This window comes from Megalops cyprinoides, chromosome 14 (genome assembly GCF_013368585.1).
Source record: "Megalops cyprinoides isolate fMegCyp1 chromosome 14, fMegCyp1.pri, whole genome shotgun sequence".
NCBI classification, from domain to species: domain Eukaryota; kingdom Metazoa; phylum Chordata; class Actinopteri; order Elopiformes; family Megalopidae; genus Megalops; species Megalops cyprinoides.
This window is the reverse complement of record NC_050596.1, coordinates 2321157-2345355: the sequence shown is the minus strand read 5'-3', so window position 1 is coordinate 2345355 and position 24199 is coordinate 2321157. Positions and strand designations below refer to the sequence as shown.

At 40.8% G+C, this 24199-nt stretch overlaps 1 protein-coding gene across 1 annotated transcript in view; it reads left to right on the top strand.

Annotated features, from left to right (window-relative positions):
• gpr156 (G protein-coupled receptor 156) overlaps window positions 1-18960 on the top strand; it is a 36947-nt gene extending 17987 nt beyond the window's left edge. Inside the window, exons 6-10 of the mRNA XM_036545493.1 lie at window positions 12483-12608; window positions 12908-13003; window positions 13792-14028; window positions 17001-17162; window positions 17644-18960. Coding sequence (XP_036401386.1) covers window positions 12483-12608; window positions 12908-13003; window positions 13792-14028; window positions 17001-17162; window positions 17644-18960 — 1938 coding nt within the window. The remainder of the gene's footprint in view (window positions 1-12482; window positions 12609-12907; window positions 13004-13791; window positions 14029-17000; window positions 17163-17643) is intronic.
• Window positions 18961-24199: the final 5239 nt, after the last annotated feature.

The following is a 24199-nucleotide window of genomic DNA, read 5'->3' as shown; positions in this document are numbered from 1 at the left end:
CCCCTGATACAGGAGATGTGCTACATTGATGGATTTCAATGAAATTAAACTTTTAAAATTAATTTTTAAGATTGACTCCATTTTTTATCTTTCCCCATTAAAATAACATTGGGACAACCAACCCCATAGGTTGTCACTACCAACCCCATGATGGGGATGGTTGTCACAAGTGCACAAGATGTATTTAACGATCCACACCTTTTGGACAGAATAAGACTAAGGACAGTAAGGTCACTCCTTGCTTACCTGAGACTTTAGGCTTCCGTTATACATTGAAAGGGAATCTCTTAAGGGTACAGTTTTTGAGGGATTCAGATGTAAGTAAAAAATGTGACAACCAACCCGTTCTCCCCTACTCTATGTAATTATATCATATTAAAATTTTCGTCATGAAAGCGTGCTCCGCGTTCAATTGACAAAACAAACGTAAATAAAATTTAAATGTTCGCAAAAACGCAATTTCTAGTGCAGTTTATGCATATTACATCTAGCGTACGATATACAGAACATGTCATATGATAATAATATGATTTTAATAGGCTAACTTTTCTTGTGGACCCGCTATTTGCCTGACCTACCCGCAGCAGTCTCTCTTCCTGCTGCAGATTACTCACAATCCATTTCGTACAGCACATAATGAATACAAAATAAAAGTCGCTGAACCCGTTTTTGCAGGACTTGACATTAAATATGTGAACTGATTAACCCCGTTACACTAGGTAGCTACTTTTAACATCTGAATGTTGCTGGTTTCGGTTAGTATTAGTTACAACGTTAACATAAAGCATGTGTGTACTGTAATGACGTGCGAAGAAGTGTGATTGGACAACAAAAACGTGATGCAAGGTCCATTGTTTACTTTAGCCCCGTTTCACACTGGCACCTTTTAGCCCCGTGTTCAGTCGATTTTCAGGGGATAACCCCCCAAACTCGGGGCTAACCCTGCTCCAGAGCAGGGCCAACAAGCCCCAGGGTTAGCCCACTTTGGAATATGCTAGGATTGTGCCAGTGTGAAAGCTTTCTTAGCCAGGGGCTAACAGCTCACTTAGCCTGGGGCTAAGAAGGTTCTAAGAATGCTCTTAGCCCTGGGCTAAGTGCAGTGTGAAAAGCCTGTTAGTTGATGAACTTAAGAATGTTTGGTTAGAACCAGAGCCGTATAAGTCACTGATTTATCTATATTTGCTGGCATTCATTCATCTTTTATAGGAAAATATTGGGGGGGGGGGTTGGGGACGATCACCACCGTCTTTAATGTTGGATGGGACATGTCCCACCCATCCCACCTATAAATAACGCCTGTGCCTCTAGCTAAGTTTCTCACCGCGATATTTATTTTGAGTGAGCAGAGACGCAATAAAGTTACAGAAAACTTTATTCGCTGTCCAATATCCTTGTGTAAGTGTACAAACAGAAAAAATACGCCCTCTGTTCGAGTCCCAAAGTAGGAACTAGGCGATCACCAGCTGTCTTGTTTTATTCCCATCGCTGTCACTGCTGACGGAGCCGTGGTATTTAAAAATGGTCCACAAGAAATAGCACACCTCATTGTAATCCACATTTCTTTCTGTTCCGCCCCTCCGTCTCCGTAAATTTCCCCTTGGATCTGTCTTGCATCTCCATACAGCCTATAATAGAGGTTATGCACTGACGGGTTTCCTGACATTTATATGTAGGCCTACCTGATTTCGACACCGAGGAAATACACAAAGCAAAGCCTGAAGGCATACAAGCCGGGACATTCTAAAACGCTTAACGTGGCATAATGTTCCAAAACTGCGATAAATGATCACCAAATTTCTTTCGCCCATCTCTTGTCATAAACACTTCCACCTGTCAAAAAATCAAAACCAAAATCCTATGAGTATGAATGTTTTTACATTAAGCAATTTCCTCTCCATTGACGCCCATTATAAGGAAAAAGTTTAATGTGGCTTAATGTCCCAAAACAGTGATCAATGATCACCAAATTTGTCTGACATCTCACATGTCATAAACACTATCTCCTATCAAGAGATAGTGATTATTGGACGCTATTTCGGAACATTAAGCCACCTCAAGCCTTTTCCTTAGCCTATAGGCTAATGGGCGTCAATGGAGAGGAAAGCGCTCTTTCCCATTTTAGATGTGTTTTTTGTGTTTTTCCGGCATTCAAGCTGAACGGTAAGGCTGCCATTCAGTGGGTGTAACCTGCAGTGTGACGTCATGTGCATAACCTCTATTGGCTGTATGAGGCCCCATTACAGCAGAGCCATGTCGAGAGAGTGTCGCGTCAACGGAAGTCCAAAATGCTTGATCGTCACGTGATTCACGTAGACTTCAGATAGTTCCAGGAAGTTCTTCGCGGGCAATTTGAATGCGTAAATACAGAGAGACAGAACTGCGATTTTTGGTAATTAGGCCTAGTAGTCAATAAATACATTGATTTACAGTATTTATGTAGCACATCGACATGTGTATGTAGTTACATGTTTTTTTTTTTAAGTAAAATTCGGTACTATTTGAGGATTAGTGTGAACAGGTAGCGTTACCTGCTTTCTTGACATATTTTAGCAGTGGCGGCTGGTGAGCTGGAAACAGGGGAAGCTGAAACTTTACCTTTAAATCTATCATTACTTTCAACCTGTTCCCCTTTACCCTCCTTGATTAACAATAAAACAAATAATTCACAGAATAATTGACACCAGTGCGTAAATAGAGTAAATGATTACGTTCGCGAAACAGCGCAGATTGTCTGTAGTTTGTGCGCTATTGCGAAAGCTACAGCATGAGGTTGTTTTTATTAACAAGGATGGCAATTTGAACAATTAAGTGGCAAGTAATCCCAAAGCTTTCTCTTAAATGTTTCACATTATAGCTTTCTTATGTTACAAAATTCAAATTACAAAACGGAGCTAAATTTAGTTAAATCGATTTAAATTACTGAGAATAAACTTTTAGGTTAGGCTGAGTGCAATGAACAATAACGTTTAGAACACAGACCTCAAAAAAGCTGTGATGTGTCATGAGCATTTAACGTAATTTAAATCGATAAATGCCATCCTTGTTAATTAAACAATCTCACATTTTGTAGCTTTCGCAAGCACACAAACTACAATCTGCGCTGTTTCGCCAGCATACTCATTTACTCCGTCTACGCGATTCGTGTCAATTATTCTGTGAATTTGTTTTATTACTAAGGAAGATAAAGGGGAACAGGTTGAAAGTAATGATAGATTTAAAGGTAAAGTTTCAGCTCCCCCTGTTTCCAGCTCACCAGCCGCCACTGTATTTTAGGCTAACGTTACCTCGGTTAAAGAGCGTGTTGCTGTTGTTTATTGTTTTGAATTGTTTATTATTATTATTATTATTATTATTATTATGTTCTTAAACCTGTATGGTAGTCAAGAGCAATCATATCCTAATGTTTATTCATGTTTATTCATATATTTAGAGGGAGGGGAAGGGAAGGAATGTTTCAAAATTCAGATCAGATTAATTTTCTAACATTTCTTTAATTCGTGGTGGTTTCTGTAATCCCAAGGTAACTGAGGGCCCAAGTATCTTAGTCTTAATGTCTAATGTAATCTTTATGATTTTCAGATAGGACAGAATAAGACCGACATGTGACTATCAATGATTGTCATGAATTCTTTAAATATATCTCTAATAAACTCAGAAAGATGAATAGCATGTCAAGCAGTTTGTGCCCTTTCCTCCGTGTTGTCCTTGTATATAGTCTCCACCATGGTTTTCTGTGCTGCATGGGGATGCTCCAATCGCTCGGAGAAAGGAGTAGGCTACGAATGTACGGTTTCCCCACTGACACGAAGAAGAGAAAAATGGTTGACTCAAGTCAGCAGAAGCAATATTACTATCACTAAAGATTACAACAACAAAAAATATGTGAGGTAATCATAATAGGCTGTTCATGGTTAATATTATGCTGCTAACTTTGTACATAGCGTAATCTGTTATTTAACGTTCCCTAAATCTACTAATTTAGTGGGGGATAATCCACTAACATGCTTTAATGCACATGTTAATTTGATTCAGATGTGCTGATAATATGCAATCTGATTCTTTAAACATCTTACGCTTTAAAAGTGCATCACAAACGGTCTATTCTGCTGCAACTTTACTGCGTTGCTAGAATTTGCTGCTAACTTCCGGGAACTATTGAGAGGCTCCACGATCCGTCATTGCTGTAAAAATGGTCCATTGGAGCGAACGGAGTTGACGCGACTCTCTCTCTACATGGCTTTGCACTACAGGTCCTCGCCCCCTCTGTAATGAGCCATCGGCTCCGCCCCTGCATGGCACGAAATAAGCTCAGCAACTCAAATAAGCCTTGCAAGTGCCTATAAGTGTCTCCTTTTAAGACTTGGTGGACTTTACTGTGGTCTGGTAAAATTACTTGCAGAGGCCTGGTAAACAGACTCACCGGGCATACTCACACTTGGCCCGGTTGCCTTGTACCTTGCCCAAACACGATCGTCCCCCCTCCCCACTCTACCGCTGAACTGCGCTCACATTAGGCTTTTAATATTCCTGGCCAAAGCACGCCTACGTCATCACGATGCGACTTTTTTGTGTTGAAAAGCGCTCTCGCACAGCACAATGGAGCTCGTGGTTGTACTTACTTTGTGGCTTATTTGGAGTCTTTAGGCGCTTTTTAGTCGTTTTTTTGGTTAATAACGGGTCTGGTTCTCACCTTTGATGAACGTGAACTGTAGTCGGCGAGTAAAGCTCCAAATTCCTCACTCACCGTCAGCTGCCTCCGTAAAAATCTTCTTATACGTTCAGTATGATTAACTGAAAATCGCTGCATTGCACAATCGATGCTAACTGTCTGGGGGACTAACGTTAGCTATCTAGCGATATATTTGACAAACATAGCTAGTTAGCTAACAGGCTACCTATCTGAATGATTGTTGAAGACTAGCTACTTAAACAGGCTGGCAGCTTCATTTGTGATACTCTGACTAAGCCCCTGACAACAGCAATGCTTACATGGCCACGTAAAGTATGGTTAGTTTTATTTCGCTTGCTAGTAATCAAGCTAATGTGGGGATCCACAGAGTTATTTTTATGTATAGATCTACAGAACTAACCAATCAAAGATCATTTTGGAGGTAGCCATTTTGTTATATTTAGAACATAAGAACATATGATGACGAGAACAGGCCATTCGGCCCAACTAAGCTCGCCATTTCTTAATTAAAGAGTATCCAAAACTGCATCAAGTCTGGACTTGAACACAGCAAGGGTCTCTGCCTCAACTACATGACCTGGCAACTTATTCCATGTATTGATAACTCTTTGTGTAAAATAATATTTCCTTACATCAGTGCGGAACTTACTCTTAACTAGTTTCCATTTATGTCCTCTTGTTTTACAGACTGAACTCACCCTAAAGAATCTATTATAGTTAACCTTATTGATTCCTTTTATAAATTTAAATACCTCAATTAAATCACCCCTAAGCCTCCTCTCGCTTAATCTAAATAGGTTAAGTGACTTGAGTCTTTCCTCATAGCATTTATATTTCATGCCAGGAACTAATTTAGTTGCCCTTCTTTGAACCTTTTCTAAAGCTTCAGTATCTTTTTTATAGTGCGGTGCCCAGAACTGCACACAGTATTCCAGGTGCGGTCTGACTAAGGCATTGTATAATTTTAATATAACCTCTTTAGATTTATACTCAATAGTTTTGGCTATATATCCCAGCATCCTGTTGGCCTTTTTTACTGCTACAGCACACTGCCTAGATCCTGTTAAGCTTGGGTCAACCATTACTCCCAAGTCCTTTTCAAAATGAGCACATTCTAGTTTTTTTCCACCCATGAAGTAGTCTTGTTTAAGGTTCTTATTTCCTACATGCAAGATTTTACATTTATCTAAATTGAAAGTCATCTGCCAGGTATCTGCCCACTTTTGGATGCTGTTTAGGTCTTCCTGTATTATTTTAGTTGATTCTATACTGTTGGCTAGACCCCCTAGTTTTGTGTCATCTGCAAATTTTACTATTTTACTTCTAACCTTTGCATCAAGTTCATTTATGTATATAAGAAATAGCAAAGGCCCCAACACCGATCCCTGCGGGACTCCACTTCGTACAGGACCCTGCTCCGATACAATTCCTCCCACAGTTACAGTCTGCTTTCTATTAGACAGCCAACTTCGAACCCACTCGGTGATGGCTCCTGTAATTCCCGCAGATGTCATTTTCAATATGAGTCTCTCGTGCGGAACTTTGTCAAATGCCTTTTGAAAGTCCAAATAGATAATATCATAAGCCTGGTTTGAGTCCAGACATGCTGTAGCTTCCTCAAAGAAGTCCAGGAGGTTTGTTAAGCATGACCTCCCTCTGCGAAAACCGTGTTGGCTATCACTTAGAACACCATTTCATTCCAGGGATAATTGCAAATTATCCCTAATGATGGATTCCATTATTTTGCATGTGATACAAGTTAAGCTGACAGGCCTATAATTTCCTGGTTCAGTCCGGTCTCCTTTCTTGTAGATAGGTACTACACTGCCATGTTTCCAGTCATCTGGTATTTCTCCAGTTTTAAGGGATTGCTTAAAAATAACTGTCAGAGGCTTGTAAACCACCTCTGCTAGTTCTCTGAGAACTCTTGGATATATTCCATCAGGGCCTGCTGCCTTATTTGTTTTAAGTTTTTGAAGTTTATCTAGTACTTCTGCATCATTTAAATCAATTTCCTCTATAAGTCTCTGAGAACTGACTGCACCTGAAGGAATATGCAAAAACACTTCACTAGTGAAACTCTCCACAAAGTAACTGTTTAGTGTATCAGCAATAGCTTTGTTATCGTAAACCATAACCCCATCCTTATTTTTTATACCTCTTATTTCATCCTTAACTATCCTTTTTTGACCATAATATTGAAAAAAACGTTTAGAGTTGCTCTTTGCATCTAGTGCAATTTGTCTTTCATAACATCTTTTGGCTTCCCTTATTTTTTTCTTAACTTGAGCTCGCATATTACTGTATTCAATCTTATTTCTATCTGAGCTCTCCAACTTATATTTTCTAAATAATTTCCTTTTTTGTGTTAAACTGTTCCGCAGTGACTTATTCATCCACTGTGGATGCTTCTTTTTCAGTTTTCCTTTTCTCACTTGCGGAATGAATTTACGCTGTACATCCAAAATAATCGTTTTAAATATGCACCACATTTCTTTGACAGTTTTACCACCTAGAAGAGGTACCCAGTTTATATTCCTTGTATAATCACGCATCTTAATAAAGTCAGCTTGCCTAAAGTTGAATACTCTAGCATTGGAGAATGCAGACTTGACTTGCCAAAAAACTTCAAATGTAATTGAACTATGGTCACTTGTACTGAGTGCTTCCCCTACCCCAATACTGCCGATTCTATCAGGATTATTACACAGAACCAGATCTAGGATTGTGTTCTCTCTCGTGGGTTGAGTAACAGACTGTATCAAAAAACAGTCATTTACAACATCCAAAAACTCTTCCTCACATTTACCTTGACCTGACACAGCTTCCCAATTAATTGAAGGGTAATTGAAGTCCCCCATTACTATTGTCTCACCCTCCTGACATGCAAGTTTAATGTTATCAAAGAGAGTACTACTGACATTGCTATCTGAGGCTGGTGGCCTATAGCATACTCCAACATTCAGGCCTTTTTGATTTTCCCCCAATATCTTAATCCATAAGTCTTCACTAACACCAAGGGACTCCATTCCTGGTATTTCCTGAGTATTAAGATTATCCTTTACATAGAGAGCAACGCCTCCTCCTCTTCTATTGATTCTATCTTTTCTTAGTAGCTTGTATCCCTCTACGTTGTACTCATCCCCATCCCCTGGACCAAGCCACGTCTCTGTAATTCCAACATTTAAGGAAGTCAGCTAGCTAATCAAATGATGGTTTAAAGGATTTATTCTGAATGGGAGTGTAACTAACAGATATCCATCTAACTGTTGCTATAACAGATATATTTGTTAAATGGGACAGTCGCATCATTGATGTCATGTTCGAGTTCCGTGCTCGGGCACGGTTAGCGATCACACTAGATGCATACCGTGCCCGAATCCAACTGAACAGTGCCCGAGCTCACCTCTTCAAGCGGAGCGATCACACTAATCAAACGAACTGGACTTTGGGGGTCAAACGTGCTCGGGAACGGTATGGATCGCCTAATGTGAGGACACACACTGACACCCAGTAAACACACTCACTCAGGCCTGATAAATAGACTAACTGAGGCCTTGTAAACAGACTCATTCAGGTCTGTTAAACACACCCACTGACACCCGGTAAACAGACTCACTGAGGCCTGGTAAACAGACTCATTGAGGCCTGATAAATAGACCCACTGAGGTCTGATAGACCAATTGAGACCAGGTAAATAGACTTACTGAAGTCTGGTAAACAGGCTTAATATGGGCTAATAATCACAGAGCCCAGGTAAAGTAATATGGTAGAAACTACTACAGCTGGCATGTGGGTTCTGCTTAAGCCTTGTGCCCTCTGATTAATGCACAGGCAAGAACAAAATTTATTTATGTAAAAGAAATCAGCCCATTGAACTGACAGCTCCTCCTAGAGGCCATCAGCTTATTACAGGACTGTCTGTTTCCAAATTTTGTGTTTGGATAACATCCCACAGGAAAAACCTACAAAAACATCTTGTGTTGCCTGAAAAAGGATGCTGGGATTAACAGCTATATTTTTCTAATACTGTTGAACATTTTCCTGTTCACTGTCAGCGCTAACAACAGTGTCTGTGGAAGTATACACAGTTGATGTCTCACTGCATTCCTATGACAAAGCTGAAATATGCATCACCTCTGCAGCACTGCTGAGACAGCATGGAGGTTAGTCCCCAGTGCAGGGACTAAGAGGAATCTTGCATGCCATTTCACTCTGTCGCCAGATTGCATAAAATTAATCTTGTCTGACAAGAGAGGCACAAATGAATGAGGAGAAATGAAAAGACTGGAGATTGGGGAGGGAAATTAGTAGAGCTGGACCCGAATATTCGACTATTCCGATATTTGTTTGCTGGATAGGCATTCGATTTTCAATTTTGGGATTCGGATATTAAGATTTTTTTTTTTTGCTAAATGTAGGGCATCAATAAAGGCACACAGCAAAATACATTTTGTCAGCACATTCTTGTTATACTTTTTAATTGCACTGTTAAAATATGGAAATATATGCCATCTCAGCTTGGGCGCCTGACATCCCTCTCACTCACAGCAGTGAACGTCAAGGTGATGGGAAATAAAAAGCAGCCGCCGATTGCCTAGTTCCTACTTTGGGACTCGAACAGAGGGCGTAATGGTTTCCACCGAGCCCTAGCTAAGTTTGTCACCCTGGGAGGATGCTAGCTGCAGCGATGCCATGCTTCTCTCTGCTTCCAGGGCGTGAGACCATTTTTAAATACCGCAGCTCCGTAAGCAGTGACAGCAATGAGTGTATAGGATGGGTTAAATGCAGAGGACAGATTTTGTTTCAATGTATGCAAGTACTGAGAAATGACAATAAAGAAGTTATGAATAAATATAAATCTTATACATATAAATCTCAAATCTTAAATTTGTTTGAACTAATAGCCTATGCTGTAGTGCTGGTGTAACGGGTGGTCTCTTGCGTTGTGTTTTAATGTGATGTTACGTGGGTCGGCGAGCGAGCGAGTTTCGAACTGAGGTTCTTACTGCTCGCTGTCAACCCCTTAAAGCCAGCGTCGTTGCCAGTTGAGCTAAAGGCAAATTGCCGTTAGCCTGTCGGCGACAACGCTACTTAACCAGGTCTCAGGGGGAGTGACGTAGCCGCTGCAACCACTCGGCTACCTGCTACCCGCTACCAAAGGCTTTACGCAGGACTCACACGAGCTAATCACTTCAGCTCTGCTACACTGGGCGGTATACCGGTTTTAATTGCCCATACGGTATGAATTTTTCATATACCGCCATACCGTAGCATAGCTGAAACAACAGCTCTAACGTTTCACAAATGAATCTGAAACAACAGCTCTAATGTTTCAATAGGCAGCAAATTATACAATATTGTTCGCCACTAGAAGCGCTATGGAGCGTATTTAGGGGGACCCCCATTAACCAGTGGCGGCTGGTGAGCTGGAAACAGGGGAAGCTGAAACATTACCTTTAAATCTATCATTACTTTCAACCTGTTCCTCTTTATCCTCCTAGATTAACAATAAAACAAATAATTCACAGAATAATCGACACCAATTGCGTAAACAGAGTAAATGAATATGCTCGTGAAACAGCGCAGATTGTCTGTAGTTTGTGTGCTTGCGAAAGCTACAACGTGAGATTGTTTAATTAACAAGGATGCTCATGACACATCACAGCTTTTGCGAGGTCTGTGTTCTAAACGTTATTGTTCATTGCACTTAACCTAACCTAAAAGCTTATTCTCAGTAATTTAAATCAATTTAACTCAATTAAGCTCCGTTTTGTAATTTGAATTTTGTAACATAAGAAAGCTATATTGTGAAACATTTAAGATGCTTTGGGATTACTTGCCACTTAATTATTCAAATTTCCATTTGCAATCTCATGCTGTAGCTATCGTAATAGCACACAAACTACGATTTGGTGTCGATTATTCTGTGAATTATTTGTTTATTGTTACTCAAGGAGGATAAAGGGGAACAGGTTGAAAATAATGATAGATTTAAAGTGTTTCTGCTACACCGCTGAACGGCATACTGGGTACAGCTCGCTAATTAGCCAGCCAGGTAGCATGACAGTCTATTAATAGCTGGGAGAGGCTGTCGTTACGGTAGATTAAAGAACAGAAAACCGAGATCTAGGATGAAGAAAGTGAGACCGGAGTTGGAATGTTTTATTTGGTAAATGGAGAACCAAGGAAATTGTGACTGATCAACAGCCATTTTAATACTTGAATACCTTAGCTCAGTGTTTCTCAATCCTACTCCTAGCAGCCTACTGTCCTGCATATCTTGTCTATCAATGCTCTACTCACCTGTCTGAACTCATCAGTGGCACTTCTGATTAGCTGAGCACACCTGATTTAATCAAGCAGCAAGGATAGATAGACGATACGCAGGACAGTGGGCCGCCAGGAGAGGTTTGAGAAGCTTAATTAGCTTGAAGGATAACGTATTGTGAATTAAGCTTGTTTCTTACTTGTGCAATAGAACGTTTGAGAAACATCTCTTTGAATACTTAAACACTTTGAGTATTTTAGGTCAGTTTATAGTGTTTATAGAACTATCTTAAATATTTTGTTTTGAAAAGGAGGCAATGTTAAAGTTGTTGGCATATCTGTTTTTTTTAGCTCTATTTTTACTGCATTGCAGTTTGCACAATAAAAATTGTTTACATTCTGCAACTGTTTCATACATACTGATTCCTTCATATATTGTGTCATTTTGTGGGGTCAAGCAAACCCTATGGTAATCAAAGCCTTCATTAAATACATGATGAAATTAAAATGTTTTTTATAGTCTATGTACTCCTGACAGTAGAATAAGCCACAAACCAACAGTATATAAAGGCCCAGTCATGCAAAAAAATAAAAACCATGATATACCGTGAAACTGGCAGAATCTTAAAAAATACTGTGATACAAATTTGTGGTCATACCGCCCAGCACTACTATGCTGTTTCTGTGCTTCTGTTTCACAGTGCTTTGTCAGGCCTTGTCTCGGTTTTGGAGCCTATTATGGGCATTTATGTAGGTCTATAATTTATCCATGATAAGAAAAATTATCACAACCTGTTATTATGTCACAAAAAGTGCATACCAAACCCCTCGGTGTTACAAACATGCATGAAAATGTTTTTTGTTAACAAATAACAGTACAAACAAGAATACTGTAGAATAACGGAATCCTTAAAAAATTAATGCCTTTAACTAAACCGAAAGATACGTGTTGCAGTGCTATGCCGTCCATCTCAGAAAGAAAAAGAGAAATGTCTGGCTGAGTCCTTCCCTAGTCATGCTCAGCATCCCCCCCACCTCCCCACCCCCGGCCGAAGCTATGTATATTCGCTGTTGATTACTACCGAAGCTCCGGATCCCAAAAAATGGTATTCGGGACAGCCCTAGAAAATAGGCTGCTTTACTGAGGCAGCAGGAAGCTCCATGAGTAATAGATTTCTAACCTCATTGTTTTTAAATAAAAACACTTGTTTTCCCATTTTTCTACTATTTAGTCAGACAAGTATGAATATTTAACACTCAGACATCCATAAGGGTTACAAGACGGGTTCAAAAGGGCAGCTCTTTAAAGGGGTGTAATATGGTGCCATTACCAGTGAGAGTTTGTGTGTGTGTGGGTGATTGTGAGTGTCTCTGTGTTAGGGTCCTTATGGTTTTTTGCTTGTGTTGTACTCTTCCTCACTTTGGATAAAAGCGTCTTCCAAATGAATAAATGTAAATGTAATTGTTAGTGTGTGTGCGCTCTGATCTGGTTCCCTGTTGATGAGTATTTCTCTCTCTTCAGATCATCAGAGACATCCAGCTGATGGGTCTGGTAGCACTGCTGATTCTGGTGGACATTCTGGTTCTGGCCATCTGGAGCCTGACTGACCCAGTTCAGTGTGCAAGGTCCATTGGGGCTGTGGTGAAGGTAAGGCAGTGAAAAATGCACCTTTATGTCACAGTACATAAAGCAGACAGCTTTACTCAACAGACAGATTTGTCCAGTGCCACCAGAGCTGACATATTCATACAGCTAGGACAGCCCGGACTCAATCTTGCAGCCCCTGAGCTGGTAACAAGTCTTGTTTGCTAAGCACTGTGCCACACTGCCCCCTGTGGAGTGGCAAAGGTATCCCACAGACAAAGGCTATGTTGGGTCCAGAATAGCCTGTGAAGAAGGATATTTATCCCATCTTCCTCTTGATTTGTGGGTGTTTTCTGTCTCAGGTGGTGGAGCGGGACGTCTCATACTCTCTGTCCCAGCTGGACTCCTGCTCCTCGTCCTACTCAGACATCTGGGTCATCCTCCTCTCTACGTTGAAGGTAAATCCTCATCATTCACTGGGCTAACTGCTCTGTCACATGTTTTCACACACAGAGTCTCTTTCACTCTGCCACACACAGTCTCACTCACTCTGTTTCACACACACACACACAGTCCCTCTCATTCACTCTGTCACACACACCCACACACACACACTCATTCACTCTGTCACACACATACCTCCATGCAGGTCTGCTGCTCCCTGTTCTACTGGTGAATGGCAGCCCATTTCTGAGCATCCTGCTGTTACAGTCACTGGTTGTTAAAATCAGCATTTCTACACTGAGGATTAACCTGTGATACTGCACCGCTGATTTTGATAAATCTCCGTGCTATGCTACCTTGTAGTCACAATTTTAAGGGCAACCAAACTCTATGTTCATGTAATGTTCATATTCACGTTATACTAAGGATGTCAGAGATATCAATAGTGAAACTTGGTGCATTTTTGTATTTTTACATTTTCACATTTACCTGTTTTTCCCCATTCATCCTAAACCATGTCCACTCACCTTGTGTGTGTCACTGACCAGTACCATGTGGTATCCCTTGGTGTAGAGATTTCACCTACTCTTGGAGAAGGGCAAATGGTTTTTTCTTTAGCCTTTATTGTTAAAAACCAATGACATTCAGCCTCAGCTTTCACCAGCATTTTCAAACCATCCACTGTTTTCTAAGGCCTGCTGAAATCTGCAGAATGTATTTTCTCTATCACACACCTTGTTATAACTGTCAGTATTTCCTTTTATCACCTGCTCCCCTGTTACCTTTTTGTCTTCATCCCCAGGGCAGCTTGCTCTTCTATGGGACGTACTTGGCTGGTCTCACCAGCAATGTCAGCTCCCCTCCAGTTAACCAGTCCCCTACCATCATGGCAGCCGTCTGTTTGGTAACCCTGTCTGCGTCGGTCATTGTCCCCATCTCAAAGCTCCTGCATGCCTGGCCCAATGTGGTCTACAGCGTTATCACGGGAGCCATCTTCAGCTGCACACTCGCCATCAACTGCCTGCTGTTTGTGCCACAGGTGGGGGCTGACTATGGCTAACACTGTCTTCTCATGTGCTGTAGAAGACCAGGGCTGCCATATACAATAAGTCAGTACTGAGCTGTGGCATAGTCATGGTTTACAGAGTTGGTTTTAGCCAGGTATCAGCATGACCTAGAGTGGCAGTGTTGGGGAAGCTACTTTGAAAGCATAGCTTAGCAAGCTACCAATTACTTCACACTGGAAGAAGTAGAACTACAGCAAAGCTACCCTAGGGAGAAATCTAGTTTGGTTAACTAAAGCTACTTAGAAAAAGTTCAAACTACTTTGTGAAAAAAAATATCAAATTGACAATGTACATGTGATATGAAATTATAACAAAATATAATACAAAAAAGTCACATGCCAGCAAAAAAATGCCACTCAGTTGAGTTTATTGCAAAAACTGCCCACTTGCTCACAGGTCATACATAAACCAAAAAAATAAAATACCCCATTATTCATGGGAATGTGCAAGGAATGTTAGCTTTTTATGACCCAAAACTGTTTGTAGTTTCAGTAGTGAACTACACAAAAAATGGCAAAAAAAGTAATTTAACTACTTGAATCAATATGCAGATATGAATGTAGTTGAACTACCAGCAAGCTACTGCAAAATGTAGTTAAACTACTAGTTTAATTACATGTAGTTCACTACTCCCCAACACTGAACAGTGGTTACTGGCCTCTCTGCATGGTGTATGCTGTAGTACCGAGTTGAAACTAGGCTGGCTCCTACTTTCTAGGAAAGTTCATTACAGGGAGTTTGAAAAGATGAAAGTGTTTATATAACTGCAATCTAATGTCAGTGGTAAATTACTATAGTCTGAGACCACTGTAGTGTAGTATTTCCTCCTACTATAATTTTTGTAAATACTGTGGAGAACTTACTAAAAGAGACAGTAGAGGGTGGAATTTACTGTGTGTTTTGTGCAAATACATATGTTCTCAGTTTAGCAGGGTATTTCCCTAAAATGAGTTATGTAAATTAAGAAAATGGTAAACTATCAAAGTAAATCGCTTTAGCACTACTAGCAGCCCATCATGCAGGGATGTTGAGCTCTGTCTGGCTCTAACGGTGTAGGTTTTAGGATGGGAACCTTTAGCAAAGTGATCAATAGAAAAACGGCCATGAATATGGCCTGAAAGCATCAAGAATACACTAAATAAATCTAAAATAAATGCATACACTGAATGGGCGATAACAATGGCTGCTCTATGTTTTTCTCACCAAACTCACAGACTTACATTGTCGTTCTCCTAAAGTTTACAAATGAAGTGCTGCTTCTGTCGATGAATCATCCTGGCTAGTTTGTCTCTAGTTTTGGGTCTCTGCATGGTTATTGAATGGTGGAGTATCAGTGTCTTATGGATGCAGTCAGTTACATAGAGTACTGTTGGAATGCCAGCACTAACTGCTTGCACAATTTGGTTTTTGAAAATGTCAGTGTATTCATCAACCAGCCACAACTATGCCTTCCTGGTTGAACCCAAGTTTACACTTGCTTATCCTGGTGTCAGACTACACAAGCAAGGACCTCATCTGCAAATTAGCATTCTCTCCTCTGAGTATCCTGCAGTCAGAAATCCCAGTTAAGGGGTTATTAAGACTAAGGCCAAGAATTGGCCTCTCTTTTCTCAATATTTAATACTTGTATGCCTATTGTGTTACTAAATAAGTTCTGGCACCTTATTGTGTGAGGAAAAGCTTTTTCTGGTATTGACTACTGAGAACATTTAGTATATCTGCTCTGCTGCCTGTTTGTCTTTCCTACACGGTTGCAGTACAATCCAATTTGTTGCAGTACAAAATATTATATGTTGAAAGTTTATTATTATAATAATATTATTATATTATAATATTATTACAATATATTTATTATAAAGTTTATTATTATGGGCAGTGCAGGCTACATTTGATTAAAATTCACTGCCTGGTAATAATTATTATTATTTTATGAGTATCAAAGTGAAAAACAATAAAATGTAACTATGTTTATCCTCTTTTAAATAATATTTAAGGCTTTCTGTGGAGATGTGCATTTTTTTTGGCAATGTTGAAAACATTGCCACATTCTCTGTCTAATTATACCAAATTTGCCAACAAATGAAAATAAATATGTTAAATATTGCTACAGTATGAAAATTAGACAAGGTGGTAGAAAAATACAACACACCAGCACTGAAGAATAACTTTGGGAAAAAGTGGACTTGTCTCACCTCAAGTATCCATCACTAACGGAAAAACCATGGGGAAGCAAAGAATGCTCTTTGAGTTATTTTGAACTATTTTTAGGGCATAACATTACAACAGGGGGTGCAGGACTTAAAATGAGACTGTGGTAACAGAGACCTTAATTTCTGGCATTTTCAAACATCCTATCTAGCTAGCTTTTTTAGGATTTTTTTTCTGAAAGAATTAAGTGCTTCTCTGTAGGAAGGAGGTGAGAAAATCACTACAGATGAGTTTGGAGGAAAAGAGATTCCAGGTTGCAGGAAAACTCATGGCTTCCACATTCAAAGGTGGGAGTATTTGATCTAAGAGACATGAATGCATATAGAGACAATTTTTCACAAATGTGGGAAATATGATGAATGAGCCAGCCATGGTTTATTATGAATCACAAACATATGGCTTGGCCTGATCATTAACAGCTATGATTTTCCTCTTGAACACTTTTTTCTAGTGTTGCATAAATGACTAATGCTAGACTCTGCATGTTCCTTAACTTGAGAGATGAAAGTAGGAATCAAGAAAATATTTTTGGGCTGATGATGTATAGACAATGGAATGCACTGGAGGGAGGAAGCACTCATAACAGGCCCACATGGGAAACCACACAGCATGCTGGAACACTGGAATGAGAAAGCCATTCCGCAGTTTGACTGCACCTCGTCTTTGACCCTCTTGCTCCTCCCACCCTGCCATTACTCTGCCCCTCCCTCTATCGCCCTGCACCTTGTGTCTCCAGCTGACCCAGTGGAAGCAGTTTGAAGATGAGTTAAATCCCAGCCCTAGTCAGATGGCCAAGTATTTCAGCAGCCCCAGCAAAAGCTTGCACTCCATGTACAGCGAGGATGAGATATACTACCTGCTGGGGGAAAACAACTCCATGAAGAGGCTTCTCACTGAGGTAAGGCCAGGGTAGACAGAGGCTCTCACTGAAGTAAGGCCAGGGTAGTCAGAGGCCCTCACTGAGGTAAGGCCAGGGTAGTCAGAGGCCCTCGCTGAAGTAAGGCCAGGGTAGTCAGAGGCCCTCACTGAAGTAAGGCCAGAGTAGATAGAGGCCCTTGCTGAGGTAAAAATAAACGCCCACCCTCACCCCCTGAAAAAATGCATATGAATCAGTACAATTTTGCTTCTTTAACTGTCTTGTCCTGATATATAAACGCCATTCTCTGTTTAGGAAATTATTGTAATATTCATTTGGTGTGACCACTGTCCCACTGACCATGGGAAAGCAGTCCAAATGGTGCAGATTAGCACTGAGGCAGGTGGATAGATGATTATGCAACCTCAGGAGAGATTTCATGACCTCAATTCCTGTCCTACAGCTGAGCTGTTCAGACCTCTGTGGAGCTGAACTCTGCCTCTTGATGTTCCTGTTTTTATAGAAAAATGCCATGATTGACAGCTTGCAGGAGCAAGTGGAAAATGCCAAGGACAAGCTTCTGAGGCTAATGTCTGCAAGTAGTCCCCCTGAGGAGCAAGAGATGGACTCTAACACCACCAACCTCAACTCCTCCACCACACAGGTGATGGAGTTGCAGCCAGAGCCCTCTATTCCCCTGCTGGAGACAGAAACTGATCCTCCTTCTGCTCATCTTACAGCAGACCAGCTGCAACGGGGTGCACATGACCATGTCACACACAGCCCTGAGGGGAAGCTGGAGTGTGTGTCACACATTGTGAGAGTGAACTGTGACTTTGAGCGAGTACAGCTTCAGGTGATCACTGGCCCTGCAGGTTCCTCTGGGCTTGGGAACTCCATGACGGAGGACCCGCCTCAGGTCATTGCTGTGCCTATCACAAGAAGTTCTAAAGATTCCCCTCAGCTGCCCACTGATTTGAGCCTGACTGAAACCAGGCCGTTGGACCCCTCTGGAGAGCAGATGACAGTGGCAGTTACGGGGAGCAAGCCGGGCTTTGTTAGCAGTGAGCAGCTGCAGGAGATCCTCCAGGACCTCTGTTTGGATGCTGTCAGCACCTCCCTTAGGTCACCCAGGCAAGTGAGGAGCCCTTCAAACCCCAGCCTTAATGAGCCCTCTGCCAGATCGCTCAGGTCACCCCCATCACCTGCCCACTTCTTCTACCCTAGTATCTCTCCCTACGTCATGAGGAAACGGAGGCCTCCCTTTCACACCTCCAGAGGGAAGACACCCCCTTATTATTACCAAGGATCGGTGCCCCCCACAGGCCACAGGGGCAAGGCTTCCTCCCACATGGGCAGACACATGAGCACCAGCAGCCCTAAGGCCGAGCCTCCCAGTGTGGAGTCTCAGCCTCTTTGTACAGACTTGGGAAAAGGCAGCAATGGAGTGGAAAGGGTGTTTGAGAGTGAGGCCATACAGGTCCCACAGAGAAGGGGGAGGTGCGGTTTGAAATGGGACATGCATAAGCCATGCATGATCTCACCTTTCTCCACATCCCACCCAGAGCTCCCGACCATTAAAATGGAGGGCTTTCAAGGAGTGCCGGAGCAGGACCAGGGCCCCTACAGCTACTCCGATTCAGACTCTAGCAGCTCTGAAGACAACTACTGCTACTATCACAGGCCGTACTGCAATGCCTGCCTCCCAGGGCCATATGAGTCTACGGAGAGCACCATCTCTGAAACCTCTGACAGTGAGTTCAGTAGCCTTCAAAGCTACTGCCGTCAGAACCATCCAGAGGTCAATTTTAAAGAGGACCTCAAACCTACCTTTGTCTAAGTTCTGATTGCACTGCAAAAACTGTAACTGTGGAATTCTTGTCTTCCACAGTGAGATTCCATGACCACATGTGACATGACTGCAGTCAATCTGTGATCTCATTAGTTGGTCATTGGTCAAGTGTTGGAACAATCAAGGAGATAGACTGTGACCCTTTCGTTGTGCTTATTCATTCATTAACAGTGTCTTGCACTGTTTCTTGCCTGAGTAAAGGTTCCTGTGTGTGTTTTTAAGGAGCTCAGGATGATGCTATCTTCTTCTTAGCAGAACTGTCCAAAACCAATAACATTTATGGTGTATCCTGCCAGTCTGGCTGCTAGCCTGACCATGCTCAAAAACCGGTATTTTCTCCAAAGTGTGGCTGTGATATTCTACAGAGCCTCATTCATGTCTGACCATTACTCACACCTTTTTTAAGGTGATCTGTTTTTTATGGTATGCTGGTGTATGAAGCTCAAGATAATGTCTTTCTTAGCCTCACTTAAAGATGCCCATGAGCCATGTGGTGTTTTAGCACTTTAATTTTAAAGGTATTAAAAATAAAAGTGTTTGCTTAAACAGTTGTGATCAGTGCCCACAACTGTGGACAGTCCTGAGCTCCCCCGCTATCAAGTGAGATAAAAATCGATCTATCTTAAGATCGATTGATCTTAATCTTATCTCTAGAAAAAGCAAAACCAAATTTACTGTTGTTTAGTATGAGAAATTAGATTTCAAATTTTATATTAAATGAAGGCATTCACCACATTTCCTGAATGATCTCATTCAAGCAAAGATCATATGTAGATGTTTATATGTATCAACAGTCTTAATTTTTAAGTTCAGTACTTGTGAGGTTCTACAAAAAAAATTGGGAAAAAAAATCCTCCTTTTAGGGATCTTGTCTGTGTTCTTTGATTTTTACTTTTTTTGTCACCTTTTTTTTTTTGTAAATGTTTCATGACTGACTACATTTGTAAAAAGTTGGACTTTTCATTAAGTTTATTTAACATTCTTCTGCCTTTAATTTATCACCACAACTGCTAGTGAATTTCCATCACTGACAATATGAAATATGGATATGACATCATAACATATTATAAATGTAAAGAGGTTGTTTTATTTATCTGCATGTGGTTTCACATTTGTAAATAAAATGTATTGTTTTTGATGCGCTGAAAAATTGGGATATTTCATTTTCTTATGCAAAATATTAGGTAATTTACAAAGGCTTGCATCCCCTATTTTTCTTTCGGCTGTTTGCTGAAAAACTTTCAATAAACCAGCAGCAGATGATCGCAGCATTCTTGATGGCAAATAGTTGACAAGGGAGTTAGCAATGTAGCTTGGTCCTAGCCCATTAAGGGCTTTGTATATAAGGAGGAGGACCTTGAAATCAATCCTAAATGTTACAGGAAGCCAGTGCAGAGCAGCTAAAGCTGGTCTTATGTGCTCTCTCCTCTTGGTTCTGGTTAATAGGTGAGCTGCAGAGTTTTGAATGAGCTGAAGTCTCTCAGTGTTTTTTTTTTTGGGAGGCCAGTAAAAAAGTGCAGTACAGTAATCAAAGTCGGCTTGAAATAAAAGCATGAATCAGTTTCTCAGCATCGTTTTTATTTATAAATGGTCATACTTTTGCTATGTTCCTAAGGTGGAAAAAATTATGTTTTCATCACCTTTGTTAACATTGGACTTGAAGCTTAGATCAGAATCTAAGATAACACCAAGACTTGTAACCTCAGATTTAATCCAGGGAGTTAATTTCCCCCAGATTATTAAACAGAATCTCCCTTAATGGAAAATTTTCTTTTTTTTCCTGAGGGGGCTAAAAATTTGGCGAGGAACAGATTATTTTGTCACAGAACAAATGCATACTAGAAGCACATAGATTGGGATTACATATCTTTTGAATGTACATGAATGTGTGAAAAAGAGAAGCTTCCTGAGAGAGCTGTTTGCAATGACCCCAGACTGGGACAGAACAGGATTTTTTTCCCACACAACTTTTTGTTGTTTATAGCAAGCACTGAGAGAGAGAGAGAGAGAGAGAGAGAGAGAGAGAGAGAGAAACTGTGTCTTTTAGCCCAAGGAAATGTGTTGAGGAAAAATAGAAACTTTAATTATTTAAGCAAACTGCCTCTATTATAAAGTTAGGCTTTTTGTCCAGAATGATAAAAGCCAGAAAAAGCTGTGGGCTTTCTGATGTTATAGATTGGATGGAAGGTAGAAACAGATGAAGAAAATGGTTGTGTCCCTCATCCTATTGGACATGGAATTGAATTTGTAATATAGTTGAGAACTGTTTTTGAGCAAAACTGGTCTCTACTTTCTTCTAAAGGAAGACAAAAAACATCAAGTACAGTGTCAATTTTAATCGCAAACTTGGTCATATATGACCTATACATTTTTAATATTGCAGTTTTTCAGTATTTCGGGGCAAGTGAGACAACTGTTACATGCTACTGTATTTTTCCATACATTTTCCATCTATGGTTTAGAGTGAGGATGAAGATTTAAACTTCAGCATCTAGAATCTGCTTCCTGCATCTCACTGAAGGTTTGCACAAATGTCAGGTTTCTCCTACTCCATGGGGTTTGCACAAAGCACAAATAAATGATTTTCTGTGTTATATTCAACTGAGCTGTATTCCCAATTCATAAATGAAAGCTTACAATGCAAAATAAGATAACTTAATAATATTTCAATTCAATTTGTCAAGAGAATTTGTCACAAAACAGCTTTACAGAGATCCAAGGCCTAAACCCCCAAGTGGCAAACCTATGACAAAAATCCAACTCAAAGGGGGACCCCTTCTGCCTTTGACCAGCCACCAGGCAGCTCAAATAGCAGAGTGGAAGGGAGGGAAAACTCTGAGGAGGAGAGGATGGTCTCATCTTTGGGACCAGGCTGGACCAGTTGTGGCCAGGCAGGGGAGCAGGTGAGGCATCTGGAGCTGGTCCAAGGGAGCTGGGATGGGCTACTTGTATCTGAAGCTCCAGCAGGTATTCTGGAGTGAAATTAACATTGTTCATTTTCCTGCCTGAAAGTGTCAATGAATGAATGTCTCTTTTGCAGTGAGTCATGCATTACTTACACAGAAACAACTTGGCATATCACACCACTGCCTTGGGAAAAAAGAATGGGGATACATCACATCAGTATTAAATTTGGGGGGCTACTGAATATTTAAATAAAGGTATAAAAGCTTTTTGAAAGTTATTTGAAAAGGACATCCACACACATTAAACAATGCAAACATTTGAAATTGTCCTCTGTTTGTTCACCAGTCAATCAAAATGAGTTTATAGCAATTTCTAGAGGAATTAAATAAGGTCCCTGTCTAGAAGAAATTCCAATAACTCTTGTTTAAAGCATTTATATTTTCAGTTTGTTGTATTTTCTGTGGTGTCTACAGATGTAGAGTACAGTGTGACATAGCCCTCCTCTGGGTGGGGACAGATATACCAAAGCTCTCACCAGCCACCACACAGGAGGAGAAAAACTCTTTGCTCAGACTGGCACTGGAACAGGTATTCCCCAGGCACTCATTTTCCAAGTGCAGGGAGCATTGGCTTTCAAATGCATAATCCTAAAGGGACTTAATTTTGTGATATTGCCCTTGTATTATTAGATCTCTTTTACCATCATACTATTTTGGTGGGAAAAAGGTAGCATTTAAAACCATTTCCAGCAGAATTAAGACAAGCTTTTTTTGCAGAGGTGTATTTTTTGTTGGAAAGTAAGATTGGGCTATGCCAATAGGAATGAAGACCACCTGGGAAAAAAAGGAGAACAATTTTCAGAAATGTTTTTGGCTGGTAGCTCTTGAATGTCCTGGAGCTAAAGCTGCCATGAACTAAAATGCCTGAGCTTACCAAACAAATATATTGTACGAGAAGGGACGAAAGGACTTTTTTGCATAATGACCATGCCCCCCTATTACACTGAGATTTCTACAGTCCCACCCTTATCTGCAGCTTCTCCATTTAACACTCAGATGACCTGCATTAAAAGTCACAGTTCCCGGTTGTTTGGAGAAGGGTCATCCTCAACCTCACACAGAAGGAGGATAATATTGCATGGTATAACAATGACAGTCAGTAGAATGCTTAGGAGCCTGAGGTTTGCACACTACCTTGAAACTGCACATACACACTAACTGTGCCATATAGGTTTGCCACCTTTTCAACAAGCCAAAACTGGACACCCCTATGCAATAACACACTTAATGTCAATGACCCGACCACATGATTTTATTGCTTGTTTTTCTCCCCAGAGAGAACTTTGCAAAAACCGGACAAATGACAATCATAACTGGACACCCGGACATATAGCCTGGAAACCGGAGTGTCCGGGTTAAAACCGGACGGGTGGCAACCTTAGTGCTATTGCATGATGATTGTGCTGGAGATGTGAAGCTAATACTATGCTTTATATCCCATGAACAATGTTGCTGGTTAAAACTGTGGCTAAAGGGAACTCAGAAAGATTTCCACATCCCTTCCATAATGGAGCTGTCTGTGACTTAATGTGGGAGGCTATGGCCTTATCATGTGCATACATTGGTGCAACATTTAGGATACTCAGTCAATACTGTGCCTGACACTAATAGTGATTCCACTGATTCCATCTTAATATTGTGTGTGGGTAAATATAACAAAAATGCATTATAAAAACACTTATATTTTATACAGCATAAACATGCCTAGCCTAGCTCTCTGAACATGAACTGATTAAGCACCACATATAAATGGGAATAAGAAACTGAAAGCAAATCACACAACTTTTTCGTTTTAGCAGTCTCTTGAAAACAGGCCTAAAGCAGAAAATACCAATAAAACAGCAATGCAGGGCGACTCGTCATTGGACAGTTTACAGCCACCGACTAGCAACTGCGATTTCTGGCCAGTCGGACGCAACTAGTGCACGGGTGGACCTTGATTGGTTCATTTTAGGGGTCCTGCACACTATGATTGGTCACTGAACAGTCAGTTCATTGGTTGTTTTCCGTCTTTCCGCCTGCCCTTCGTTCGTTGTCGTATTTCATGTCACCAGGGTCAGCATTCGGCAATTTTCGGAATGTATGATTGGGGAACCACAAGCCCATTGGCCTACAGGCTCACAGACCCTCCGCCCATCTCAAAGGGATTCGCTTTGGATTGGCTGACACAAACTCCTCACGCCTGCAAGCGCGTGCACAGTTTCCGATTCTTATTGCAGTAACTTGGCGTAGATAGTAGCTAAACTGATGAACCAGGACGA